The sequence below is a fragment of the Tachyglossus aculeatus genome, chromosome 3, assembly GCF_015852505.1.
Source record: "Tachyglossus aculeatus isolate mTacAcu1 chromosome 3, mTacAcu1.pri, whole genome shotgun sequence".
NCBI classification, from domain to species: domain Eukaryota; kingdom Metazoa; phylum Chordata; class Mammalia; order Monotremata; family Tachyglossidae; genus Tachyglossus; species Tachyglossus aculeatus.
In genome coordinates this window covers 60,869,417-60,897,180 of record NC_052068.1, presented here as the reverse complement: position 1 = coordinate 60,897,180, position 27,764 = coordinate 60,869,417, and the positions used below count along the sequence as shown (strand labels likewise).

Below are 27,764 nucleotides of genomic sequence, written 5' to 3'. Positions count from 1 at the left end.
AAAGGTATTTATCATTACTATTACATTTGTTAAGTGCTTACTATGTGTCAAGCACTGTTCTAAGCACTGAGGTAGATACGAGTTAATCGGAATAAGCGCGGTCCCTGTACCGCATGGGGCTCACAGTCTAAGTAGGAGTAGGATTTAATCCCCATTTTACAGTTGAGGAAACTGAGGCACAGATAAAGCACTTGACCAACATTAAGCGCTTACTATGTGCCAGGCACTGGGGTAGATACAAGCTAATCACGTTGCATACAGTCTGTGTCCCCCATGGGGCTCACAGCCTTAATCCACATTTTACCAACGAAGGAACTGAGACCCATAAAAGTCAAGTGACTTGTCCAAGGTCACACAGCAGACAAGGGGTTGAGACAGGACTAGAAACTAGTGCTCTAACTACTAGGCCATACTGTTCCTTTTTCATGGTATTTGTTAAGCGCTTACTATATGCCGGGGACTATACTAAGTGCTGGGGTAGATACAAAATAATAAGGTTGGACACAGTCCATGTCCCACATGGGGCTCACAGTCTTTTACAGATGAGGTAACTGAAGCAGAGAGAAGTGAAGTGACTTGCCTAAGGTCACAAGTAGCAGACAAGTGGTGGAGCCGGGATTAGAACCCACATCCTTTAGGTTCCTAAGCCCGTGCCACTAGGCCACATTGCTTCTCAAATTCCTTCTACTAGGCCTCGCTGCCTCCCAGTAAACAATTTCCCCAGCTCATCCTGAACACAGTGGACCACAAAGATAACTCGGATGCAGTATCTTAGCCAATTTCCTCGTCCTATCTGGAGTTTCAAAGAAAGCTTGTCTAAAGGAAGAGCCTTTCCGCTGAGGAACTCATCCATTTCTAGACTTGTCTTGAGCTTTCTGGACCCAAAACCCTTTTACCAGTTCCTCCCGCACTTTGCACGGTTCAAAGAGCACCTAAGTGCTTAGAACAGTGCTTTGCACATAGGAAACGCTTAGTAAATACGATTGAATGAATGAATCCATTCGTCGGCAGTGAGCTTCAGCAGCTTGAAAAGGATACATTACCTAATGAACTGGGAGTTGTGGGCGTCTTCCAATACAAGCCTCACTTCCTGAAAGCCCATTTCTTAAAGGTTTTGCCCAAGTCCTCTTAATCCAAGTGCTTAGTACAGTGCTCTGCACACAGTAAGCACACAATAAATGACTGATTGATTGATCAATCAATCTATCAATCAATTGTATTTATTGAGCACTTACTGTGTGCAGAGCACTGTACTAAGCGCTTGGGAAGTACAAGATGGCAACATGTAGAGACAGTCCCTACCCAACAGTGGGCTCACAGCCTAAAAGGGGGAGACAGAGACCAAAACCAAACATACTAACAAAATAAAATAAATAGAATAGATATGTACAAGTAAAATAAATAAATAAATAAAGGGTCTGAGTGTGTGGAATAGTATTCATTCAACTCCCTGGTCTTCTTGTCCAGGGTCTTTAGCGTGATTTTCCTTGGCCATACCTCCAGCTGCAATTTGGTGATTTCATTCTGTTTCTCCTCCTCGAGGCTTTTCAGCTGTTTGGTTAATTCTAAAACCTCCATATCCTTTTTTTCCATCAGCTCTCTATGTTCTTCTTCTTTTAATTCAGCTGATGAAAACATAAAAGTAATAGTTGGAAAATTCACTTCTCAAAATGGGGCAAATTTCAAGCCCCCACTAAATACTTTACATAAAAATGATACGGAGAAGAAGTCCAAACCTAAACCCAAACTCAGTGAATCAGATTGATAAGAAAAACTCATGTAAAGTTTTTCGTCAACTGTACAGGTTTTACCTCATTTGTAAAATGGGGATTAAGACTGTGAGCCCCATGTGAGACACGGACTGTGTCCAATCTGATTGTCTTCTATCTACCCCTGCACTTAGTACAGTGCGTGGCACGTAGTGAGTGCTTAACAAATACCCTAAAAAAGTATAGTAATGCTGGGTAGTCCTTTTATTCTAAGTACTAATGGGATAAAAACCATTCAAAATAGGCATGTATCCCAAATTTACTTCTATCTTCCCCATTCAGACTGTGGCATCTTGAGGGCAGAAGAGTGTCTTGTACTTTTATTGTACTCTCCCAAGTGCCTGGTAATAATAATGAGGAAGATAGTAATTGTGGTATTTGTTAAGAGCTTATTATATGCTACGTGCTGGGGTAATAATAATAAAGATGATATTTGTTAAGCACTTACTATGTGTCAAGCACTGTTCTAAGCGCTGAATACAATCAAGTCAGTCTCAGTCTCCGTTCCCAGGGGGACTCACAGTCTAAGCAGGAGGAAGAACAGTTATTTCATCCTCATCTGTAAAATGAAGAAGTTGAATGACTTGCCTGAGGCCCCACTGGAGGCAAATGACAGAGTCAGGATTTGAATTCAGGTCCCCTAACTCCCACGCTTGTGTGTTTTCTACTAGGTCACACTCCTTCCCTAGAGTACAGGGCTCTGCATATGGTAGATTCATTCAATCGTATTTATTGAGCGCTTACTGTGTGCAGAGCACTGTACTAAGCTCTTGGGAAGTACAAGTCGGCAACATATAGAGACGGTCCCTACCCAACAACGGGCTCACAGTCTAGAAGGGGGACGGCAACGAAACAAAACATGAAGACAGGTGTCAAAATCGTCAGAATAACCAGAATTGTAGCTATATGCACATCATTCACAAAATAAATAGAATAGTAAATATGCATAAGTAAAATAGAGTAATAAATCTGTACAAATATATACAAGTGCTGTGGGGAAGGGAAGGCGGTAGGGCGGGGGGGTGATGGGGAGGAGGAGGGGAAAAAGGAGGCTCAGTCTGGGAAGGCCTCTTGGAGGAGGTGAGCTCTCAGTAGGGCTTTGAAGGGAGGAAGAGAGCTAGTTTGGCAGATGTGTGGAGGGAGGGTATTCAAGATGCTAGTACGTACCAGTAGTACAGTACTCTGCTCATAGTAGGCACTCGGTAGAGTGTTCTGTACACAGTAAACACTCTTCCTCTGGCTGTGGGGAATCTGGAAGTTAATTCAGGAAAGGACTGAGCTAGGACTCGTCTGCTCACCCTGCACCTCAGGTAAAGGAAAATTGAATTGCAAAGGCCTACAGAAATAATAATAATAATGATGATGGCATTTGTTAAGTGCTTCCTATGTGCAAGGCACTGTTCTAAGCACTGGGGAGGATACAAGGTGATCAGGTTGTCCCACGTGGGGCTCACAGTCTTAATCCCCATTTTACAGATGAGGTAACTGAGGCACAGAGAAGTGACTGGAGGCAAATGACAGAGTCAGGATTTGAATTCAGGTCCCCTAACTCCCAGGCCTGTGTGTTTTCTACTAGGTCACACTCCTTCCCTAGAGCACAGGGCTCTGCATATGGTAGACTCCTTCAATCGCATTTATTGAGCGCTTACTGTGTGGAGGCACAGAGAAGTTAAGTGACTTGCCCGAAGTCACACAGCTGACAGTTGGCGGAGCTGGGATTTGAACCCATGACCTTTGACTCCCAAGCCCGTGCTCTTTCCACTAAGCCACGCTACTTTAGCCTCACTACCTCTTCCTGAATGGTGGGATTTCAGTAGAACCCTGTTTCTCCCACCGCACTATTTCCACAGAAGAAGAAAAAAAAGCACTATGCCCGCAATATGCACTTTTCTAATTTGCTTATTTCAAGAGTTGCTATCTTGTTGACATTAGGGTTCCTCGGTCAGGGGCTATTTTATAAGACCCCAGAGATGGGAAGCAGCATGATCTAGTAGAAAGTGACGGGCCCGGGAGTTGGAAGACCTGGGTTCTAATTCCCATTCTTCCACTTGCCTGCTGTGTGACCTTGGGCAAGTCAATTAACTTCTCTTAGTTTCCTCCTCTGTAAAACAGGGATTCGATACTCGTTCTCCTTCCTATTTGGACTCAGCCTCATCTATCCCAGAACTTAGTGTCGTGCTTGATACATAGTAAGCGCTTAACAGATACCACAATTAGGGATGTTATCCTCATCTGCAGTGCTGTTCCTATAAACACTGACTGGATGTTGTGATTGAGATGTCTCCCTTTCAGAGTCAAAAGTCACTGAGACAATTTACCTAGCAAATTCCTTTTCTGCAGGCACAGTATTGATACTGCAGAGGTGTGGGCAGCACTGGATAATAATAATAATGATGGTATTTAAGCACTTAGTACAGTGCTCTGCACATAGTAAGCGCTCAATAAATACGATTGATTGATTTAAGTGCTTACTATGTATGAAGCACTGTACTAAGCACTGGAGGTACTGTATTAAGCGCTGGAGGCAAACATGAATCCACGTGGGACCCTGAATTCTGATCTTCTATGGCTTAGCCTTGCTCTCCCTCCCGTAGCTGCTACAGTGAAGCTACTGGACTGACCTTTCTTTTGCAAGTCGGACTGAATTTTCGTCAGTTCCATTCTGTGTGCCTCCTCCTTGCTTTGCATTTCAACCACAAATTGGTCCAACTGCTTCTTATAGTCCTGGTTGAGAAAAGGAGAGTTTTTATCTGGTAGATTGAACCTGTCTTTAATATTACAAAGGAACCCATTTCACAAAATCTGGGCCAGAAGCTGGGGTTTTTCATTCATTCAGTCGTATTTATTGGGCGCTTTCTTGTGTGCAAAGCATTGTACTAAGGGCTTGCAGCCATACATGCCTTGAGCGCCTCGATATTCATTCATTCAGTCATATTTATTGAGCACTTAGTGTGTGCAGAGCACTGTACTAAGCGCTTGGGAAGTATAAGTAAGCAACATATAGAGACGGTCCCTACCCAACAACCGGCTCACAGTCTAGAAGGGGGAGACAGACAACAAAACACGTAGACAGGTGTCAAAATCATCAGAACAAATAGAATTAAAGCTATATGCACATCATTAACAAAATAAATAATAATAATAATGGCATTTATTAAGCTTTTACTATGTGCAAAGCACTGTTAGTGAATATGTACAAGTAAAATAGAGTAATAAATCTGTACAACTATATATATAAGTGCGGTGGGGAGGGGAAGGAGGTAGGGCGGAGGGGATGGGGAGGAGTAGAGGAAAAAGGGGGCTCAGTCTGGGAAGGCCTCCTGGAGGAGGTGAGCTCTCAGTAGGGCTTTGAAGGGAGGAAGAGAGCTAGCTTGGCGGATGTGCGGAGGGAGGGCATTGCAGGCCAGGGGAAGGACATAGGCCGGGGGTCGACGGTGGCGGGACAGGCGAGAACGAGGCCCAGTGAGGAGGTTAGCAGCCGAGGAGCGGAGGGTACGGGCTGGGCTGGAGAAGGAAAGAAGGGAGGTGAGGTAGGAGGGGGCAAGGGGATGGACAGCCTTGAAGCCGAGGGTGAGGAGTTTTTGCTTGATTCGTAGGTTGACAGGCAGCCACTGGAGATTTTTGAGGAGGGGAGTAACATGCCCAGAGCGTTTCTGCACAAAGATGATCCGGGCAGCAGTCAGGATACAGAGGGCACCTCTTGTTCCCATTATTCATCCCCCCGTCCCAGCCCCACAGCACTTATTTACATCTCTGTAATTTATTTATTTCTATTAATGTCTGTCTCTTCCTCTAGACTCTAAGCTCATTGTGGGTAGGGAATGTGTCTGTTATATTGTTATATTGTACTTTCCCAAGCGCTTAGTACAGTGCTCTGCACACAATAAGCACTCAATAAATACTACTGACTGACTGACTTGACACTGCATCCCACACCCATGGCTGAGGATAGAAATGTGGTCCAGTAATTAGCTAGAACATTGCTAGAGTGTAAGCCTCCTGAGGGCAAGAATCTTGCCCGCGTACTCTAATTTACTCTCCCAGAAGCTTGGGTCATAGTAAGCACTCAATAGATACCACTGATTGACTGGTTAGCAATTCAAGAAATGGCTACGAGACTCGAAGTCTGCCTTTTAATAACTTCCGGAAATCACCACACTTCAAAACATTTCATTTGTCCTTTGATTCGTTCAAATAATTCCCAGTTCTCTTGAAATCCCACCATTCAATCGTATTTATTGAGAGCTTACTGTGTGCAGAGCACTGTACTAAGCACTTGGAAAGTACAATTCAGCAACAGAGACAATCCCTACCCAACAACGGGCTCACAGTCTAGGTTGGGGGAGACACACAACAAAACAAAACAAAACAAAACAAGCAGACAGGTACCAATAGAGTCAATATAAATAGAATTATAGAGATATACACATCATTAATAAAATGAATAGAATAATATATATATATCATATACATATATATACATATTATATATATATATATATATATATATATACAAGTGCTGTGGGATGGGGAGGGGGTCGAGCAGAGGGAGGGAGTGGGGCAGTGGGGAGGGGGAGTAGAGGAAAAGGGGCACTTACTGTGTACAGAGCATTGTGCCAAGCCCTTGGGTGAGTACAATATAAAAGAGTTGATAGGGATCCCTGCCCACAAGGAGCTTACAATCTAAAGAGAGAGCCTAATCTAGTCTAGTCCACAGTCCGCTGTATTTACAAGCGGGAGGGGTTTTATTACTGTCAATTTGTATTATCTCTAGACAGTTCAGTCACATTTGTCCTTCCAAAACCCACCACTCCCCTCTCATTATTCAATGTCATGCCATTCATTCATATTTGTTGAGTGCTTACTGTGTGCAGAGCACTGTACTAAGCACTTGGGAAGTACAAGTCGGCAACATATAGAGACGATCCCTACCCAACAATGGGCTCACAGTCTAGAAGGGGGAGACAGACAACAAAACAAAACATGTAGACAGGTGTCAAAATCACATCTGTCCAACTTGCAGTAAATTCTCCACAGTCAAGTGGCTTGAAAGCCCCGTAAATGCTAGGAGAAATCTCATCATGTGGAAACATGAGTAAATTGGAACAACCAACTCCTCCAACCCAGGACAGGGTCTTGCTCTGTGCGGGGAGGAACTGGAGAACTATTCCCTCCGGAAGGGATGGATGCTGCTTCTTTGGTTGTTGAATTGGGTTTTTACTGAATTTTCCTGATTATTTCCTCTCCCACTGTGTCTACCCTCCGGAAGGGATGGATGCTGCTTCTTTGGTCGTTGAATTGGGTTTTTACTGAATTTTCCTGATTATTTCCTCTCCCACTGTGTCTACCCTCTTTTCATTTTAGATCTGGAGTCTCCCTGTGGGGCAGGGATCAAGTCTGGCTCAACGTCCTTGTACCTGTCACCAGGTGACCTGCTCAGTGCTTCGCACAGAGTAAGTACTCAACAAATGTGAGCAATGATGATGTTGACGGTGGGCAAACTTAGGACTTGAAAAAGTCAGGAAGTTGGGGCTCCCACTGTTGCAACCAGACGTTAAACTCCCTCCACAAATCTGTTCCCCTCACCCACCCCCTCCATCTCTTTCCTCTAATGGCCAGGACCACATACTTTATTAGCAAAATTAAAACCATCAGATGAGATCTCCCTAAAATCTCCCCTTCTCCTCTCCAGTCCCCTCAGCTCCTCCAACTTCTTTCACTCTCCCAACATGCCCAGCAGGAATTCAAGAAAATATCTCTCACCTGCTCTCAAAATCTATCCCCTCCACTTGCGCTTCTGACCCCATCCCTTCAAATCTTATTAAAACACTTGCCCCCTTCTTGACTGCCATCTTCAACCACTCACTGTCTGATGGCTTTTTCCTCACTTCTTTCAAACATGCTCATGTCTACCCTATCCTAAAAAAACCCTCCTTTAACCTCATGTCTCCCCCGCCCCCCACACCAATTAACACTTTATCTCTTTAATAATAATCCTGATGGTATTTGTTAAGTGCTTACTATGTGCAGAGCACTGTTCTAAGCGCTGGGGGGATACAAGGTGATCAGGTTGTCCCACGTGGGGCTCACAGTCTTAATCCCCATTTTCCAGATGAGGTAACTGAGGCTCAGAGAAGTGAAATGACTTGCCCAAGGTCACACAGAAGACATGTGGCAGAGTCGGGATTCGAACCCATGACCTCTGACTCCAAAGCCCGTGCTCTTTCCACCGAGCCACGCTGCTTCTCTTCTCTTTCTTACCATTCCTCTCTAAACTCCTTGAGAGAGTTGTTTACACCTTCTGTCTCCCTTTCTCTCCTCCAATTCTATCCTCGATCCTCTCCAATCTGGTTTCCACCCCTTTCGCTCCACAGAAACATCCCTCTCTGAGGTAACCAATGACCTTCTCACCAAATCCGATAGTGGTAACCAATGACTGTCTCGCTAAATAATAGTGATGGCACTTGTTAAGCGCTTACTATGTGCGAAGCACTGTTCTATGCACTGGGGGGGGATATAAGGTGATCAGGTTGTCCCACGTAGGGCTCACAGTCTTAATCCCCATTTTACAGATGAGGTAACTGAGGCCCAGAGAAGTGAAGTGACTTGCCCAAAGTCACACAGCTGACAATTGGCGGAGCCAGGATTTGAACCCATGACCTCTGACTCCAAAGCCCGTGTTCTTTCCACTGAGCCATGCTGCTTCTCAAGAAGCCTTCCCTGACTAGGCCCTCCTCTCCTCTTCTCCCACTCCCTTCTGCGCCGCTTTCACTTGCTCCTTCATTCATCCTCCCTCCCTTCCCCACAGCACATATGGATATAGCTGTATATCTATCTATTTATTTAAGTTAATGTCTGCCTCCCCCTCTAGACTGTGAGCTCGTTGTGGGTAGGGAATGTGTCTATTTGTTATTATAGTGTACTCTCCCAAGAGCCCAGTGCTTTGAACAGTGCTTTACACATAGCAAGCGCTTAGCAAATGCCACCATTATTATTATTATTACAGTGCTTTGCACACAGTAAACGCTCAATAAATACAATTGAATGAATGTTGCCGACTTGTACTTCCCAAACAGTACAGTGCTCTGCGCACAGTAAGCACTCAATATGAGAAGCAGCGTGGCTCACTGGAAAGAGCCCGGGCTTAGGAGTCAGGGGTCATGGGTTCAAATTCTGGCTCTGCCACTTGTCAGCTGTGTGACTTTGGGCAAGTCACTTAACTTCTCTGTGCCTCAGTTCCCTCATCTGTACATGTCCAAGACTGAACTCCACATGTCCAAGACTGAACTCCTTATCTTCTCTCCCAAACCCTGTCCTCTCCCTGATTTCCCATCACTGTTGGCGGCACTACCATCCTTCCCGTCTCACAAGCCCACAACCTCGGTGTCATCCTCGACTCCGCTCTCTCGTTCACCCCTCACATCCAATCCGTCACCAAAACTTGCCGGTCTCAACTCCGCAACATCGCCAAGATCCACCCTTTCCTCTCCATCCAAACTGCTACCCTGCTCGTTCAATCTCTCATCCTATCCCGACTGGATTACTGCATCAGCCTCCCCTCTGATCTCCCATCCTCGTGTCTCTCCCCACTTCAATCCATACTTCACACCACTGCCCAAATTGTCTTTGTGCAGAAACGCTCTGGGCATGTTACTCCCCTCCTCAAAAATCTCCAGTGGCTACCAATCAACCTACGCATCAGGCAAAAACTCCTCACTCTCGGCTTCAAGGCTGTCCATCACCTCGCCCCCTCCTACCACACCTCCCTTCTCTCCTTCTCCAGCCCAGCCCGCACCCTCCGCTCCTCTGCCGCTAATCTCCTCACTGTGCCTCATTCTCGCCTGTCCCACCGTTGACCCCCGGCCCACGTCCTCCCCTGGGCCTGGAATGCCCTCCCTCCGCACATCCTTCAAGCTCGCTCTCTTCCTCCCTTCAAAGCCCTACTGAGAGCTCACCTCCTCCAGGAGGCCTTCCCACACTGAGACCCCTTTTTCCTCTTCCCCTCCCCATCCCTCATCTTACCTCCTTCCCCTCCCCACAGCACCTGCATATATGTATATATGTTTGTACATATTTATTCCTCTATTTATTTACTCTACTTGTACATATTTATTCTATTTATTTTATTTTGTTAATATGTTTTGTTTTGTTCTCTGTCTCCCCCCTTCTAGACTGTGAGTCCGCTGTTGGGTAGGGACCGTCTCTAGATGTTGCCAACTTGTACTTCCCAAGCGCTTAGTACAGTGCTCTGCACACAGTAAGCACTCGATAAATACAATTGAATGAATGAATGAATGCGAATTGTCAGCTGTGTGACATAGGGCAAGTCACTTAACTTCTCTGTGCCTCAGTTACTTAGGCTGTAAAATGGGGATGAAGACTGTGAGCCCCCCATGGGACAACCTGATCACCTTGTAACCTCCCCAGCGCTTAGAACAGACAGTGCTTTGCACATAGTAAGTGCTTAATAAATACCATTATTATTATTATTATTATTAATATGATATGATTGAATGACTGACTGAATGAAGGGACATCCCTGCGAAAGCATAGGTCTACTTTGATGACAGGAAAAGGGTGCAGTGACACCCTCTAGCCACCAGAGGGGGGTGTGCCCCCAGAAAGTAAACAAATGTTGGGCAAAGGCCAATCAATCAATCAATCAATCAATCGTATTTATTGAGCGCTTACTGTGTGCAGAGCACTGTACTAAGCGCTTGGAAGTCCAAGTTGGCAACATATAGAGACAGTCCCTACCCAACAGTGGGCTCATAATCATTATAATTATTATTCATTCATTCATTCATCCAATCGTATTTATTGAGCACTTACTGTACGCAGAGCACTGTACTAAGCGCTTGGGAAGTACAAGTCGGCAACATATAGAAGCAGTCCCTACCCAACAACGGGCTTACAGTCTAGAAGGGGGAGCCAGACAACAAAACAAAACATGCAGACGGGTGTCCAAATCGTCAGAACAAATAGAATCAAAGCTATATGCACATCATTAACAAAATAAATAGTAAATATTTACAAGTAAAATAAATAGAGTAATACATCTGTACAAATATATATGCAGGTGCTGTAGGGAGGGGAAGGAGGTAGGGCGGGGGGATGGGGAGGAGGAGAGGAAAAGGGGGCTCAGTCTGGGACTGAGAACTGACCTGACCTGAGAAGAACTGCTCCTTGAGGAACCGCTACAGTAAGGGGATGGGAGGGGGGAGGAGAAGCCCACGGAGGAGACTGAAAATGAATAGCCAGAGAGAAAAGAGGAGAATCAGGAGAGGATGGAGTCTGGGAAGTCAAGGTTGGATAGCGAGTTGAGGAGAAGGGGATGATCCGCAGTGTTGAAAGCAGCTGAGAGGTTGAGGAGGATTAGGATAGAGTAGAAGCCATTGGATTTGGCAAGAAGGAAGTCATTGGTTACCTCTGAGAGGTATTTGTTAAGCGCTTACTCTGTGCCAAACACTGTTCTACGCGCTGGGGTAGATACAAGGTAATCAGGTTGTCCCACGTGGGGCTCACAGTCTTAGAGAAGCAGTGTGGTTCAGTGGAAAGAGCCCGGGCTTGGGAGTCAGGGGTCATGGGTTCTAATCCATTCTCTGCCACTTATCAGCTGTGTGACTTTTTATTTTATTTTGTTAGTTTGTTTGGTTTTGTTCTCTGTCTCCCCATTTTAGACTGTGAGCCCACTGTTGGGTAGGGACTGTCTCTAGATGTTGCCAATTTGTACTTCCCACGCGCTTAGTACAGTGCTCTGCACATAGTAAGCACTCAATAAATACGATTGATGATGATGATGACTTTGGGCCAGTCACTTAACTTCTCTGTGCCTCAGTTACTTAGGCTGTAAAATGGGGATGAAGACTGTGAGCCCCACGTGGGACAACCTAATTACCTTGCATCTACCTCAGTGCTTAGAACAGTGCTTGGCACATAGTAAGCGCTTAACAAATGCCAACATTATTATTATTATTAATCCCCATTTTACAGGTGAGGTAACTGAGGCCCAGAGAAGTTAAGTGACTTGCCCAAAGTCACACAGCTGATAAGTAGCGGGGCTGGGATTAGAACCCATGACCTCTGACTCCCAAGCGGTGGCCAGAAGGACCCCATTGGGTTTGCAGGGTCACAGTCTCTTGGTGTCCCTCTCCAGCTGCACTGAACTGGGACAAAAAGTACGAATTCCTAACCCCTCTATTTGATCAGCCTAGTGTAGTTATACATGGGTGAATTCTGTAAACATTTTGGCTTGTCCCGGGCTAGGCCGGATCACTGCAGACTAAACCACATCAGAGCTCACCTGCTCCTGAACTCTCAACTTGTCTTTCAGAACATCGGCCCCTTTCTTTAGCCGTTCATTTTCATCTGGGTAAAAAAAACAAAAACAAAACACAAGTATATATGATTCCATCACAGTTTGTTTCTATTCATTTTCTTTTCATATTCATTCATTCATTCAATCGTATTTATTGAGCGCTTACTGTGCGCAGAGCACTGTATTAAGCACTTGGAAAGTACAATTTGGCAACAGATAGATAGTATTTGTTAAGTGCCTACTCTATGTCAGGCACTGTACTAAGTGCTGGGGTACTAACATGCTAAGTACTTAAAGTACCCCCCTTTTAGACTGTGAGCCCACTGTTGGGTAGGGACTGTCTCTATATGTTGCCAACCTGTACTTCCCAAGCGCTTAGTACAGTGCTCTGCACACAGTAAGCGCTCAATAAATACGATTGAGGATGAAGTACTAAGTTACCATGCTAATCGGGTTGGACACAGTCCCTGTTCCCCCCCTTCTAGACTATGAGCCCATGTGGGCGAGGATGGTCTCTGTTGCTGAACTGTCCTTTCCAAGCGCTTAGTACAGTGTTCTGCACACAGTAAGCTCTCAATAAATACAACTTAATTGAATGAATGAATGGGGCTCACAGTCACACCTGTAATTTATTTATTAATATTAGTGTCTGTCTCCCCTTCTAGTCTGAAAGCTCGCTGTGAGCAGGGAATGTGTCTATTATATTGAACTTTCCCAGGTGCTTAGTACAGTATATAGCACACAGTAAGCTCTCAATAAATGACTGGCTGACTGACAAAAAGCTAATTGAGGGAGGCTTCTTGCAGGAAGTGATTTTTGGCAGAGTTTTGAAAGACGGGAATTAGTCAGTGTACTATTTACTGAGTGTCTTCTGTATGCAGAGCACTGTATTGGGCATCTGGTGTGTGCAGAGCACTAGACTGGGTGGTGGGGTTAGGTTATGGATTGATGAAGAAGAAAGGAGAATATCTTCAAAGAGATGAAGAATACTGTGTGCTCTGTTCAGGGGAAGGAGAGTCGTATATAAGGGACAATTAGCAGAGTTGGCAATTTTATGTGGCATTTATTAGGCACTTACTATGTATCAGACACTGTTCTAAGTGCTGGGGTAGATACAAGTCAAAGGGGCACAAAGTCCCTGTCCCACATGGGGCTCCCAATCCAGGTAGGAGGGAGGCCAGGTGTTCAATCCCCATTTTACAGATGAAGCAACTGGGTTACTGAGAAGTTTATTAATAATAATAATAACAATTATGGTATTTAAGTGCTTACTATGTGCCAAGCACTGTTCTAAGTGCTGGGGTAGATACAAGGTAATCAGGTTGTCCCACGTGGGGCTCACGGTCTTCATCCCCATTTTACAAATGAGGTAACTGAGGCCCAGAGGGGTTAAGTTTAGTGACTTGCCTGAGGCCACAGAGCAGGCAATTGGATGAGTGGGATTCAAACCCAGAACTCAGGTCCTCTGACTCCCAGGACTGTGCTCTGCCCATTAGCCCACACTGTTTCTCATGGCAACTTTGGCAGAGGAAGGCACCTAAGTAGAAAAGAGCTAGTTGCAGGAGAGCCGTGATGCTCAAACTTCTAATGGGCAATAATAATAATAATAATAATAATAATAATAGCATTTATTAAGCGCTTACTATGTGCAAAGCACTGTTCTAAGCGCTTGGGAGGTTACAAGGTGATCAGATTGTCCCACGGGGGGCTCACAGGCTTCATCCCCATTTTCCAAATGAGGTAACTGAGGCCCAGAGAAGTGAAGTGACTTGCCCAAAGTCACACAGCTGACAAGTGGTGGAGTCGGAATTTGAACCCATGACCTCTGACTCCAAAGCCCGGGCTCTTTCCACGGAGCCACGCGGGATGATAAGTACTACAGTAGGCTTTTGAGGAGGAGAGGTGTGATCAGGTCCTTATTTCCTCTTCTCCCACTCCCTTCTGTGTCGCCCTTGCACTTGGATTTGCTCCTTTTATTCACCCCTCCCTCAGCCCCTTAGCACTTACGTACATATCCATAATTTATTTATTTATATTAATGTCTGTCTCCCCCTCTAAACTGTAAGCTCACTGTGGACAGGGAATGTGTCTACCAACTGTTATACTGCACTCTCCCAAGAGCTTAGTAAGCTGATTTTGGGCAGGGAATGTGTCTGTTATACTGTACTCGCCTAAGTGCTTAGTACAGTGCTCTGCATACAGTAAACGCTCAATAAATACAATTGACTGACTGTCTTAATTCAGTGTTCTGCACACAGTAAGTGCTCAATAAATACAATTGATTGATTGGTCAGAATCTATGAGTCCCACGTGGGACCAGAACTGACCTAATTAACTTGAATCTACACCAGTGCTTAGAACAGGGTTTGACACTCAGTACATGCTTAACAAATATAATAATAATCATAACAATGACAATAATAATGATGACACTTGAGAACCCTGGGTCCTACTCCTGGTCTGCTGTGTGACTTCGGGTAATCACTTAACCTTTCGGTCTTTTGTTTTCTTGTCTGTAAAACAGCCATTACAATTACAATGCATTAAGACTGAGAGCCCCATCAGGGACAGACTGTATCCAACCTAATTATGCAGTATCTACCCTACTGCTTAGAACAATGCCTAGCACAAAAATGCTTAAAAAAAACCCATTAAAAAATGCTTGCCTCTTCCTACTTTGCAGGGAAGTTGGGAGGGTGAAAATCAATCAACCAATAATATTTATTGAGCACCTACTAAACTTTACGTAGAGCACTGTACTAAGTACACGAGAGAGTAGAATGGAATTAAGACATGATCCCTGCCCTGAGGCGACTCGCCTAGTCTAGCAGGGGAGACAGACACTAAAATAAATTCCAAAAGTGCTTCAGGGATTTGTATGCACCCAGGTTAGTCAGTCAATAGTATTTATTGAGCGCTTACTGAGTGCAGGACACTCTATCAGCGCTTAGAACAGTGCTTTGCACATAGTAAGTGCTTAACAAATGCCATCATTATTATTTTTATTATCATTAAGCCTGTGGGAGAGTACAATAAGATAACAGACAAATTCCCTGTCCACAACGAGTTACAGTCTAGAAGGGGAGACCAAGTGCTTAGGTGGCCTGGAATTGCAGAAGTGACAGACGGGGGAGATGGAATTCAGGTGGGAAGATGAGCAATTAATCGGGGATAGCCTTCTGGAGGGGTATGATTTCCAAAGGGGTTCAAATATAGGGAGATCAGTGGTCTGCTGGATCTCCCCACTTTATATCCCTCTGCTAAATGCCCTTTCGGTATTTCCGCAGCACCTTAATCATTTGGGTACACCCATGTGCCACGATACATCACGTGTTGTGGATTTAGCTATATAATCTATTACTCCCTCCTATCTGTAATTTATTTTAGCAAGCATCACCTTCACTTGATTTTAAGGTCTTTGAGGGCAGGGGTTATTTCTATTAATTTTATTATGTTCTCCCAATCTCTTACTACTGTGTTTTGCCTAGAGTAGGTGGCCAATATATACTACTGATTGCTGACTAATTATCGTGCTCACAAAACCCTCGTGAAACCCTCATTTTACAGACAAGGAAATGTTAAGTGACTTGATTTAGGTCACGGAAAGCACTCAGGGTCTGCCGACTCGGGCTTTTCCACTACTTCTAAAATATCACTAAGCTTACAAGATCAAAGAATATCACTAATGGAACAATTTAGAGCACATTAGTATTTGCTTCTCATTTACCTTTCAAGTTGCACTGATATTCTACAGTTTGCTGTAGGCCTTTTATCACCTTCTGGAAGGAAGCACATTCTAAAAATTGAAAAGGAACCAATTCACAAGAACTGAAGTATTGAAGAAGGCAAAAGATAAGAAGGACATATAAATCATTAATTAAAAAACAGGCTATTCCAGAGAAAAGTCGCTTAGATTTTACAAAGTGATAAAATTCACAGCAGGATCATACCTGTTTTAACACACAGGAATGTACTTTTTGAGGCACATATAAACAGAGTTCACTTTGACAGTGATATGTTTCCGAATCTGAAAGCTGTAGAAGATAGCTTTAAAAGCGGTAAAAGCTATTTCAAAATTTGGGATTAATTTCCACTTCAAATTCCTGCCTTGGCACCTAGTACACTTAGGGCAACGTGAAGAAGAAACTTTGAAGAACTTTGAAGAAACACTTCTTCTTCAGATACAGTCAGTACCCAAAGAAATTTACAGATACGTAAAGGTTCAGTACCCAAAGAAATTCACGTGCACAAAACTCTGGTTATTACACTCACACCTTGACTGATGCCCTTCATATGCACAAACTGTGCAACGAATGCTAATCAGATTGCTGAGTGTTATGATAAGAACATTCCCTATTTCCTCACCAGCATCTAGCCAAAAGGCACATGGAAAATGTCTTATGACGGACTGAATCATTCTTTTTGAAGTGCTCAAATACCAAAGCTATCGTGGGTTCCAGACTCAGAAGCCCAGGCTTTGGGAGATCGGGGCCATCTGGCTGATTGACATTGAAAAAAAAATTAAAAATAAGAAACATATTCATTGCCCTCCAGAGGAAAAGAGGGTCAGACAAGATCTGTCGGCTACCTCTACGACGGCCCCAGTAATCACGGCAGAACCAAGTTCCCAAGGAGACAACTGGCCAAAGCCCAGGTTTAAACAGTATTATAATGGGGAAAAAATACCAACACAGGGACACAAAGGCTGAGGTTTACCCCTATCTATCTCCCAATGGGAATGAACGTGATTGTGGCACAGGAGGAAGATGGAGCAGAAGCACAAGAGCTGGATACATTGCAAGCTAGATAATTAGCTCCTGAAGAGTCCTGCATGGAAAGTTTAGGTTTTGTCCGGCAAAACAATTTCAATAAGAAACTTGTTAGTGCAGTGTAATTTTAACTTGTGAACACAAGATGGGCTCCTTGCAATATGTTTTTATATTAAATGGGACTCTTTCTTTCCCTCTATACTTTTTTTCTTCCCCCCAAATATCAAAAAAGCCAGAGCACAGCACAGGATAATTTAGGGTCTGACAGTGATCTGCTTTAACAGATCTCTGTTCTGGCTTTACCATCAAACTCCATTATTTCCTTTGCTTTGAGCTTCCTAGCAGTCCTTATTCTAGACTCAAAAAAGACCAAGAGAATACAGCTCACTTTGTGCCCTGTAGATTAGTTATAGTAGCCTTCTGATTGGGGAGGTGTATGAACTCCAATTCCAAAACTTTTTAAGTTCCTTGCACTTTAAATCAAGGGTTCGCTAACCAGAAACTGTCCAAATGCACCACTATTCCAACAGTTGCATTTTAGCTGTACCCTCTCTACTGAACTCTTGGACGCTGAGTGCTTGGGTGAAGTGGCAGTCTCTGAAGCAGTAATGGCACAAAATATAAAGATGAAAAACTTAAAAAGAGGAGTATTTTTATTCTTATTATTTTTGGCATTGGGTGAGGACTTACCCTGTGCCAACTATGGTTCAGAGCAATAGGGAAGGCACAAAGAACATTACAATTTCACCTCTAGGAATCTGAACTCCATGTGGAGCAAAGTATTTGTAGTTCTCCTTCAGTACAAAATAGAGACTCAAATGAGGAGTAGAATCAAAAGAACTGAATGTTAATGCTATATTATTTCACTTTATTCACATTTTAGAAAATCCCTACCAGCAGTAATGCTTCATTAAAAGATAAATCAGAATGTCCTAGTTCAGGACTTTGTCACATTAGATAGTCAATAAATACTAAGGATGGTGATATTGATTCTGATGATGATGTGCATGTTATGTAATCAAACACATACTTCCTAAACTCCAAATTCATATAAAGCATCATGCCTTGGAAAAAATGATATATGACAACTCACTCTCAATGTATTGCCTTTATTTAGGATCTTATAAATTAGAGATTTAAAAGTCACTGCACTTGAAGTACACAGTTCTTTGAATCATATCAGGATCTTTATGAGTTTTTTTCATAGCTTGAAAATGATGTACAGTATATGCAAAGAATCATCCATTTAATGGCAGTTCAAAACAAAATCATTAAGATTGTTACTGAACCTGATGTTAAATGTTTAATTAACTACAGAAACAGTAAATTAAATATATTATTAAATAACTAATTACTCCCTCCCAATATTTTGACAATTTTTATAGGCTACATGAACTATTTAATGTTTTATTATGTTACGGTTATCTTGACATTTTTAAAACTATGCTCATGATGAAATATGCTACATATGAACGATGTTCATCATTATTATTATTTCAAATATCAGAGGTATTCTTGAGACTCAAATAGAAAGTTTACTCTTTTTAAATGGACTTATCATGGGACCATTCTCATTACTCTAATTCAGTACATAATGGATAAAAATCAAGATTCAAAATAAATTATATTTTAAAAGAATATGGAAATGATTCAATCACTATCAAAATGATATCCATGTCGGAATAGTGACATTATCTCCCTCAGCCACTACACACGTGACCTTTGCCTTTTTTCTTTTCCTTCTCCATCTCTGTGTGTGTGTGTGTGTGTGTGTGTGTGTGTGTGTGTGTGTGTGTTTTCACCCTTTCCTTTGTTTGGTCTCATTTCTATCCTTATCTTTGATTAATTCAGAGGAATTTAGAAGAATCATATCGCCTATTCCTTTTTCTAACATCCTTGCTTTTCTCTACAAGTCCACTCTTCTCCCTTACCTTTATCAATATCCTCCACCACCATTACACCCCAAGGGGGCTAACAATCTCAAAGAGGTTCATTCATCCATTCATTCAATCGCATTTATTGAGCGCCTACTGTGTGCAGAGCACTGCACTAAGCGCTCGAAAAGTGCAACTTGGCAACAGATAGAGATGATCCCTACCCAACAACGGGCTCACAGTCTAGAATGGGGAAACAGACAACAGAACAAAACAAGTAGACAGGTATCAATAGCATACAGGCATCAATAGCAAGGTAGAGGGTGGAAGACTTCTAGACCGTCTCTATATGTTGCCGACTTGTATTTCCCAAGCGCTTAGTACAGTGCTCTGCACACAATAAGCGATCAATAAATACGAGTGAATGAATGAATGAAGATGGTGGTAGTGGGAAAGAAATAACATTATAAAGCACAACAAATACTGAGAGGGCTAGCTCTCGATCAATAGTATTTACTGAGAACCTACTGGATGAAGAGCCCTATTGGGAGAGTACAATAGTTAGCAGATATGGTCCCTGCTAACAAGGAAAATCAGGGAGGAAGACACAAAAATAAATTATAGCTGGAAAATAGTAATGATGTAGGTAATGGGGTCAATATGAGTACACGAGTGCTTAGCTGGAGAAGCAGTGTGGCTTAGTAGATAGAGCATGGGCTGGGGAGTGAGAAGTACCTGGATTCTGCAAAATGGGGATTAAGGCTGTGAGCCCCACAGGACATAAGCCATGTCCAATATGATTCTTTTTTTTAAATGCTACTTGGTAATAACTTACTTTGTGCCAGGCACTGTACTAAGCCCTGGGACAGATACAAGATAATCAGGTTGGTCACAATCCGTGTCCTACATGGGGCTCACGGTCTTAATCCTCATTTTACAGATGTGGAAATTGAGGCACAGAGAAGTTGAGTGACTAGCCCAAGGTCACAGAGCAGTCAACTGGTGGAGCCAGAATTAGAACCTAGGTTCTTCTGAATCCCAGGCCCATGCTCTATTCGCTAGGCCATGCTGCTTATCTTGTATCTACCCCAGGGCTTAGTACAGTCCCTGGAACATAGTAAGTACTTAATAAATATCTTAAAAAAATCAGATATGGTGAAATAAAATACTACTTAAGGCAGCAACTGATTTTCTTACCTTCTTTAAGATAATCCTCTCTTGTTTGGGTCACTTTCAACAATGAGTTTGACTTGTCCAGCTGAATATTCAGGATATTATTCTTTCCACTGACTTCTAACACTTTCTGTGGGAAGAGTTATTTAGTTCAGTGCCAAATTAAAATGAAAACCCTTAAAAATTCAGAAAAAAAAATCTCCAGCCTATTTACCCGCCGCCGTCCTCCCGCTTACACTGCGGCCATGTTGCCTAGTGGAAAGAGTACAGGTCCCGGAATCAGAGGACCTGGATGTCCTTTAAAGCTCTGCCATTAATGTGTGACCTTAAGCAAGCCACTTAACCTTTCAGGGCCTATTTTTCATCCTCTGTAAAATGGAGAAGATAATCCTTATCTCGCGGATGTTCTGAAATATCTGTTTAATACCTGTTCTTCCTCCTACTTAAACTGTGAGTGCCATTAATAAACCCATTAATCTATCAATGGTATTTATTGGGTGCTTACTGTGTGCAGAACACTGTACTAAGCACATGGGAGAGTACAACAGAGTTGGAAGACACATTCCCTGTCCATGATGAGCTGATAGAATAGAGGGCTACAGGGACTATGTCCAGCCTGATTAACTTGTGTCTACCCCAGCGCTTAGAATAGTCAGCACTTAAATATAATAACAATAACAATAATAATGCTAATAATATTGTGAAGACATGAGCTACACTCCGTTTTCCTATAACCCAGTGGCTGCGTTCTTACAAAGCCCCAGGTTACAGAAAACTCTCTCTGTTTTCCAGAAGCACACACCAGTCACTTAGTACAGTGCTTTGCACACAGTAAGCACCCAATAAATACGATTGAATGAATGAATTCCTTCTGACACCATGGTGGGTTGCATCCAAACTGGCATGGGCGATTAGATGAAAATTCCCTATCCCCTAACAACACTCTAGCCAGTAAGGGCTGTGAAAATGCATGTTGAAGCAGGAGTAAGGAGAACTGATGGGAAGGTGCTTTGGAAAATAAAAGAGCTGTGCACATTGTGAGAACACAAACTCGTGTCTTGAGCTTAACTCACTGAGATTGCCGCCCCTAACCCAAATTTTCACGTTGGCCTAAAAAAAAAAAAAAAACGACATCAATGATGCGGGAGGAGGGATGAAGGAAAGGGAGGAGAGGTGAAAAACTGGTATATATGAAATCCTGAGAGGTTATTACCAATTCATATTTGTGCAGAGATCTTATTTTCCTTTCATATTACACTGAGTTCTCCTATGAGATGGCGTGATGTTCTTGCAAAACCCTGCATTAAGGAAAGTTCAGGTTGTGGTACTCAGTGTTCAATGCCATGTTTATGTGCCAACTGCTTCTTCTGACACTGAGTCCGTTGTTTCACCTTGTCATAAAAATGTTCCCTGATTCCCCAACACTGTTCCAGCCAAAATGCACCATATAAACATGTTACAGCAAAACTAAATGTAGCTCTTTTTGTCCTCACCACATCTCTGTGAGGAGAGGAGAGACAGGTACTGAGAAGCCTATTGGAAAGATCAAGGGGCTGAGAGTCAAGAGGACCTGGGTTCTAATCCTGACTTCGCCACTTGTCTGCTGGGTGACTTTGGGCAAATCACTTCTCTTCCTTGAGCCTTAGTTTCGTCATCTGTAAAAATGACAGTTAGGACTGTGAGCCCTATGTGGGACAGGGATTGTGTCCAATTCAACTGCCTTGTGTCTACCCCAGCATTTAGTACAGTGTACTAGTAAAAGCTTAACAAATACCATTAAGAAATTTACCCTCATTTTATGGATGAGGAAACTGAGGCACAGAAAGGTTAAGTGAATTGTCTGAGGTCACACAGCAGGCTAGTGGAGGAGCCAGGACTAGAGTTCAGGCCTCCTGGCTCCCAAATGCACCCACTTTCCACTAAAGCACACTGTAAGGAGAAAAACAGTGGGGAGGAAAGAGAGAAAGGGGTGGGAAAGAAAAGAGAACCAATTAAGGCAGGGAGAAGACTGATTTTACAGGACTTCTCATTGGTCTTCTGCCTGCTTTTATGCTAGCCCTACTTAAATTCATTCAGATTCCAGACTTGTGAGTTTATATCCTTCCCCTTCATCTCTCTGGGCCCTGCTTCCTTTGGTTTTGCCTCTCTTTTCTCCTCTCCCTATACTCCACTTCATATGATGATTATTGGTAATAATAATAATGATATTTAATTAAGTGCTTAGTATGTGTCGAGTAGTGTTCCAGGTACTGGGGTAAATACGAGTTCATCAGGCTGGACGCAGTCCTTGTCCCAGATGGGACTCACAGTCGAAGTAGGAGGGAGAACAGGTATCCTAACCTATACTGTACCTTTGCTGCTTGACCATGGCAGAGTTCGAAACAGTAAAAGTCACTTCCGTGGCGACTAGCAGAGATTTCCAGTTGTGAAGTAGCCTGGCCTAGTGGATAAAGCTTGGCCCTGGAGACAGAGGACCTGAGTTCTAACCCTGGGCTCTGCCTCCTGCTTGCTGTACAACCTTGGATAAGTCACTCGACTTCTCTGGGCCTCAGTTTCCTCAAATGCAAAATGGGGATTCAATACCTGTTCTCCCTCCTACTTGACTGTGAGCCCTAAGTGGGTCAGGGATTGCATTTGGCCTCATTCACTTGTATAATAATAATAATTATGTTGGTATTAAGCGCTTGCTATGTGCCAAGCACTGTTCTAAGCGCTGGGGAGGATACAAGGTAATCAACGTTGCCCCCCATGGGGCTCACAGTCTTAATCCCCATTTTACAGATGAGGAGACTGAGGGCACAGAGAAGTTAAGTGACTTGCCCAAAGTCACACAGCTGACTAGTGGCGGAGCCGGGATTAGAACCCATGACCTCTGACTCCCAAGTCTGCGCTCTTTCCACTGAGCCATGCTGCTTCTCTGCTTCACGCTCTATCTACCTCAGTGGTGAGAACAGTGCTTGACACATAGTAAGTGCTTACCAAAACCTGTAAAAAACAAACAAAGAAAAAAACGGTGCCCTCTTCCACAGCTGCTTCCTCAGACCCTGGCTCCCAGTGAAACTTCTGAGCTGCTGTGTGGTGGTGTGCTGTGGGGTGGCCTACAGAAATACCACCTAACACCCTTAGCTATTTCCATTATTTCACTGCAACCCCTTAAAACGAAAGAATCACATATGAATGGAACCACATCGACATCTGTGAGCTGCTCCAGAACCCAGTGGGGGAATCCCTCTGCTCACAGGAGCCCGTGTCCTCTCCCAACCACTATTGCAAGGGCACTAGTAATAGCAGAACAGGGAGCAAAGCATTATGCTAAGCACTGGGGGAAAAACTGATATGAAGTGAGAATTAGTCAGGGCCTTTAAGCTGTAACTCTTCTTCCCCCAGGCTAGAGCACTGCTCCTTTGTACCTTAGCCGTCTGCTGCCGGAAAAGGAGACTGGAAATTACCAAGGGGAAGGAGAAACAAAGAGAGGGCCCTGCTGCTGACAGATGCAGCTCTGCCTCTCCTTCAGACTTGTTCATTCATTCAATCGTATTTATTGAGCGCTTACTGTGTGCAGAGCACTGGACTAAGCGCTTGGGAAGTACAAGTCGGCAACATATAGAGACGGTCCCTACCCAACAACGGGCTCACAGTCTAGAAGGGGGAGACAGACAACAAAACATGTAGACAGGTGTTGCTTGCCTTCCATTTTTCTCTCCGTTCAATCAACCAGTGGTATTTAGTGCACATCTACTGATTGTAGGCTGCTGTACTATGTGGGAAATTACATCATGAAAAACCAACATGCTTTCCCTGACCTCAGTGGATTGTAATGACTCACAATCAAATGACCCATGATCAGGACAAATGTCACATGTGCTGGAAAAGCACCTGTTAGCCCCACAGGTTGGTTTTACCTTTTCAATCTCAGAAAACTCATCTATCAGTTTGTCCAGGTCCACTTGGTGTCTGCTCTCCAGGCCTGCATGCCCGAGGTCACTCATGGCTCTGGAAAATGAACAAAGGCTCACAAATGAAAAAAAATGGATATGGTGGCTTCAGAATTTGTTATTCCCAAAGGCTGCAAAAGCCTTGTTCTCTGCCCTGCCCTTTCTGCCTTTAAAGGGTATTGAACTTTGGGCCTGCAGAACTACGTAAGCAGAATGTAGGGAAGTCAGGACCACCCTCTTGCTTCTAGTTTGTGCCGCATTTGTTCGAAGCAGTCCCTCAGAAATAGCTGCATGAAAAGTGCTTTGCCTGGGAGTCACCAGACCAAAGTGGTAGGTATCCCCAGCAACATCTTTGGTCTGCTGGGTGACCTTGGACAAGTCACTTAAACTCATCTGTGCCTCAGTTTCCTCATCTGGAAAACAGGGACAAGATACCAGTTCTCCCTACCTCATAGATAGGGACTGTGCCTCATCAGATGAACTTCGATCTAAACCACCGTTAACTCGATGACGGGGCACGGAACCTGCCTGCTCGGGCACCCAAGGAGGGACGTGTACCCCGGGTGGCCAGGCGCAGGGGGATGGCGTGTGCATCCAAGGTCACCTGGGGAAAGGTTGGGGCAGACTGATGTCCTCCATTCTTAACGTGCAGCTCAGATCTCATGCCCGTGGGAGAGTCCCAGCAACTCCCCCAGGCAGCTGATCCCTCCCCTCAGCCTCTCTGTCCCTTCCCTCAGCCTCCCCTCCCCTTAACTACCCCTCCTGTCAGCCCCACTCCCCTTCCCTTTCCCTCACCCTCTTCCCTAGCTTTCCCCTCAGCCTCCCCCTCACCTTAGCACCCCCTCTCTTCAGCGCCCCTTCTTCTTCCCTTCAGCTTTCCCCTAACCTTGATTCCTCTCCCCTCTCCCTCTTTCCTTCTCTTCCTCTCAGCCTCTTCTTCTCCTCAGTGCCCCCTGGTTTCCCCTCGGCCTCCCACTCAGCCCCTTCCCTTCAGCCTCCCCCTTGCTTCAGCGCCTCTTCTACCTCCCTTCGGCCTTCCCCTACTCTCGACTCCTCTCCCTTGGCCTCTCTCCTTCCCTTCCTCTCAGCCTCCCCTTTGCCTCAGTGCCCCCCTGCTTTCCCCTTGATCTTTTCCCTTCCCTCCAGTCTCCCCCTTGCTTCAGCACCCCTTCTCCTTCCTTTCATCTTCCCCCTTGCTTCAGCGCCCCTTCTTCCCTTCAGCCTTCTCCTAATCTTGAGTCCTCTCCCCTCTCCCTCAGCCTTCCCGTTGCCTCAGTGCCCCCTGCTTTCCCCTCGGCCTCTTCCCTTCAGCCTCACCTTTTTGCTTTAGCATCCTTTCTCCTTCCCTTCAGCCTTCCCCTAACCTCGACTCCTCTCCCTCTCTCCTTTCCTTCCCCTCAGCACCCCCTGCTTTCCCCTTGGCCTTTCCCCTTCCCTTCAGCCTCCCTGCCACTTCAGCACCCCTTATCCTTCCCTTCAGCCTTCCCCTTGACTCCTCTCTCCTCTCCCTTGGCCTCTCTCCTTCCCTTCCCCTCAGCCCCCCCCACCCCCCGCCTCAGTGCCCCCTGCTTTCCCCTCGGCCTCCCCCTCAGCCTCTTCCCTTCAGCACTCCTTCTCCTTCCCTTCAGCCTTCTCCTAACCTCGACTCCTCTCCCCTCTCCTTTTCTTCTCCTCAGCCTCCCCCTTGCCCCAGTGCCCCCTGCTTTCCACTCGGCTTCCTATTCAGCCTCACCTTCGCTTCAGTGCTGCTTCTTCCCTTCAGCTTTCCCCTCTCTTCAGCACCCCGTCTCCTTCCCTTCAGCCTTCCCCTAGCCTTGACTCCTCTCCCTTGGCCTCTCTCCTTCCCTTCCCCTAAGCCCCACCCTCGCCCCAGTGCCCTCCGCTTTCTCCTTGGCCTCTCCCTCAGCCTCTTCCCTCTCTCTTCCCCCTGGCCTCAGCGTCCTTTCCCTTCCTCTCAGCCTCTTCCCTCTCTCTTCCTGAGCCTCCCCATCACCTCAGCGTCCTCTCCCTTCCCCTCAGCCTCTTCCCTCTTTCTTCCCCTTCACCTGTGTCCTTGCCCTTCCCTTCAGTCTCTTCCCTCTCTCTTCCCGAGCCTCCTCCTCACCTCACTGTCCTTTCCCTTCCCCTCAGCCTCCCCCTCACCTCAGCATCCTTTCCCTTCCCCTCAGCCTCCCCCTGGCCTCAGTGTCATTTCCCTTCCCCTCAGCCTCCCCCTGGCCTCAGCGTCCTTCCCCTTCCCCTCAGCCACTTCCCTCTCTCTTCCCCTGAGCTTCCTCCTTGCCCCAACGTCCTTTCTCTTCCCCTCAGCCTCTCCCTCGCCTCAGCGTCCTTTCCCTTCCCCGCAGCCTCTTCCCTCTCTCTTCCTCTTTGCCTCAGCATCCTTCCCCTCAGCCTCTTCCTCCTCTTCCCCTCAGCCTCCGCCTGGCCTCAGTGTCCTTTCCCTTCCCCTCAGCCTCTCCCCTCTCTCTTCCCCCTCACCTCAGTGCCCTTTTTCCCTTCCTCTCAGCCTCCCCCTGGCCTCAGTGTCATTTTCCTTCCCCTCAGCCTCCCCCTGGCCTCAGCATCCTTCCCCTTCCCCTCAGCCACTTCCCTCTCTCTTCCCCTGAGCTTCCTCCTTGCCCCACAGTCCCTTCTCTTCCCCTCAGCCTCTCCCTCACCTCAGCTTCCTTTCCCTTCCCCTCAGCCCCTCCCTCACCTCAGCGTCCTTTCCCTTCCCCTCAGCCCCTCCCTCACCTCAGCGTCCTTTCCCTTCCCCTCAGCCCCTCCCTCACCTCAGCTTCCTTTCCCTTCCCCTCAGCCCCTCCCTCACCTCAGCTTCCTTTCCCTTCCCCTCAGCCCCTCCCTCACCTCAGCGTCCTTTCCCTTCCCCTCAGCCTCTCCCTCACCTCAGCGTCCTTTCCCTTCCCCTCAGCCTCTCCCTCACCTCACCGTCCTTTCCCTTCCCCTCAGCCTCTCCCTCACCTCAGCGTCCTTTCCTTCCCCTCAGCCTCTTCCTCCTCTTCCCCTCAGCCTCCGCCTGGCCTCAGTGTCCTTTCCCTTCCACTCAGCCTCCCCCTGGCCTCAGTGTCATTTCCCTTCCCCTCAGCCTCCCCCTGGTCTCAGCGTACTTCCCCTTCCCCTCAGAAACTTCCCTCTCCCTTCCCCTGAGCTTCCTCCTTGTCCCAACGTCCTTTCCCTTCCCCTCGGCCTCTCCCTCACCTCAGCCCCCTTTCCCTTCCCCTCGGCCTCTCCCTCACCTCAGCGTCCTTTCCCTGCCCCTCGGCCCCTCCCTCACCTCAGCGTCCTTTCCCTTCCCCTCAGCCTCTCCCTCACCTCAGCGTCCTTTCCCTTCCCCTCAGCCTCCGCCTGGCCTCAGCGTCCTTTCCCTTCCCCCCAGTCACCTCAGTGTCCTTTTCCCCTTCCCCTCGGCCTCCCCCTGGCCTCGGCGTCCTGCCCTGCCCCTTCCCCTCAGCCTCTTCCCATGAGCCTCAGCGTCCTTTCCTTTCCCTTCCCCTCAGCCTGCCCCCCGGAGCCTCGGAATGGCTCGTCCTCCCTTTCCGCTCCGCACCCCCGCCGCCTGGCACCGGGCCCACCTTTCTGTGGGTGGCAGTGGGCACTGGGCGGTGGGCATTGGGCGGCGGGCATTGCTGGGCGCCTCGGTCCGCTAGGCCTCAGGAGCCCGCGGTGCCCAGCCGGCCCCGCCTCCCACGCCCCCTAGCGGCCCCGGCCCGAAACTTCAAGCACCCCCCGGCCTGTTCCCCACTGACCATCATTCATCCGTCCATTCATTCATTCAATCATCCATCCATAATAATAATAATAATAATAATAATAATAATAATGGTATTTGTTCATTCATTCATTCAATCGTATTTATTGAGCGCTTGGAACAGTGCTTTGCACCTAGTAAGTGCTTAGTAAATGCCATCATCATTATTATTATTATT

At 45.8% G+C, this 27,764-nt stretch overlaps 1 protein-coding gene across 3 annotated transcripts in view; it reads right to left on the bottom strand.

Annotated features, from left to right (window-relative positions):
• CCDC152 (coiled-coil domain containing 152) overlaps positions 1 to 27,492 on the bottom strand; it is a 36,942-nt gene extending 9,450 nt beyond the window's left edge. The window contains exons 1-7 of one of the 3 annotated variants that reach the window (XM_038744262.1): positions 27,411 to 27,492; positions 23,806 to 23,896; positions 19,928 to 20,033; positions 15,815 to 15,883; positions 12,073 to 12,137; positions 4,391 to 4,493; positions 1,498 to 1,625 (exon numbers count right to left, since the gene is read on the bottom strand). In XM_038744262.1, coding sequence (XP_038600190.1) covers positions 1,498 to 1,625; positions 4,391 to 4,493; positions 12,073 to 12,137; positions 15,815 to 15,883; positions 19,928 to 20,033; positions 23,806 to 23,896; positions 27,411 to 27,448 — 600 coding nt within the window. In that variant the 5' untranslated portion in view covers positions 27,449 to 27,492. Of the gene's footprint in view, positions 1 to 1,497; positions 1,626 to 4,390; positions 4,494 to 12,072; positions 12,138 to 15,814; positions 15,884 to 19,927; positions 20,034 to 23,805; positions 23,897 to 24,286; positions 24,382 to 24,442; positions 24,510 to 27,410 lie in introns of those variants that run through there. The other 2 variants (XM_038744263.1, XM_038744264.1) reach the window with 2 other exon arrangements.
• Between the last annotated feature and the right edge of the window lie 272 nt (positions 27,493 to 27,764).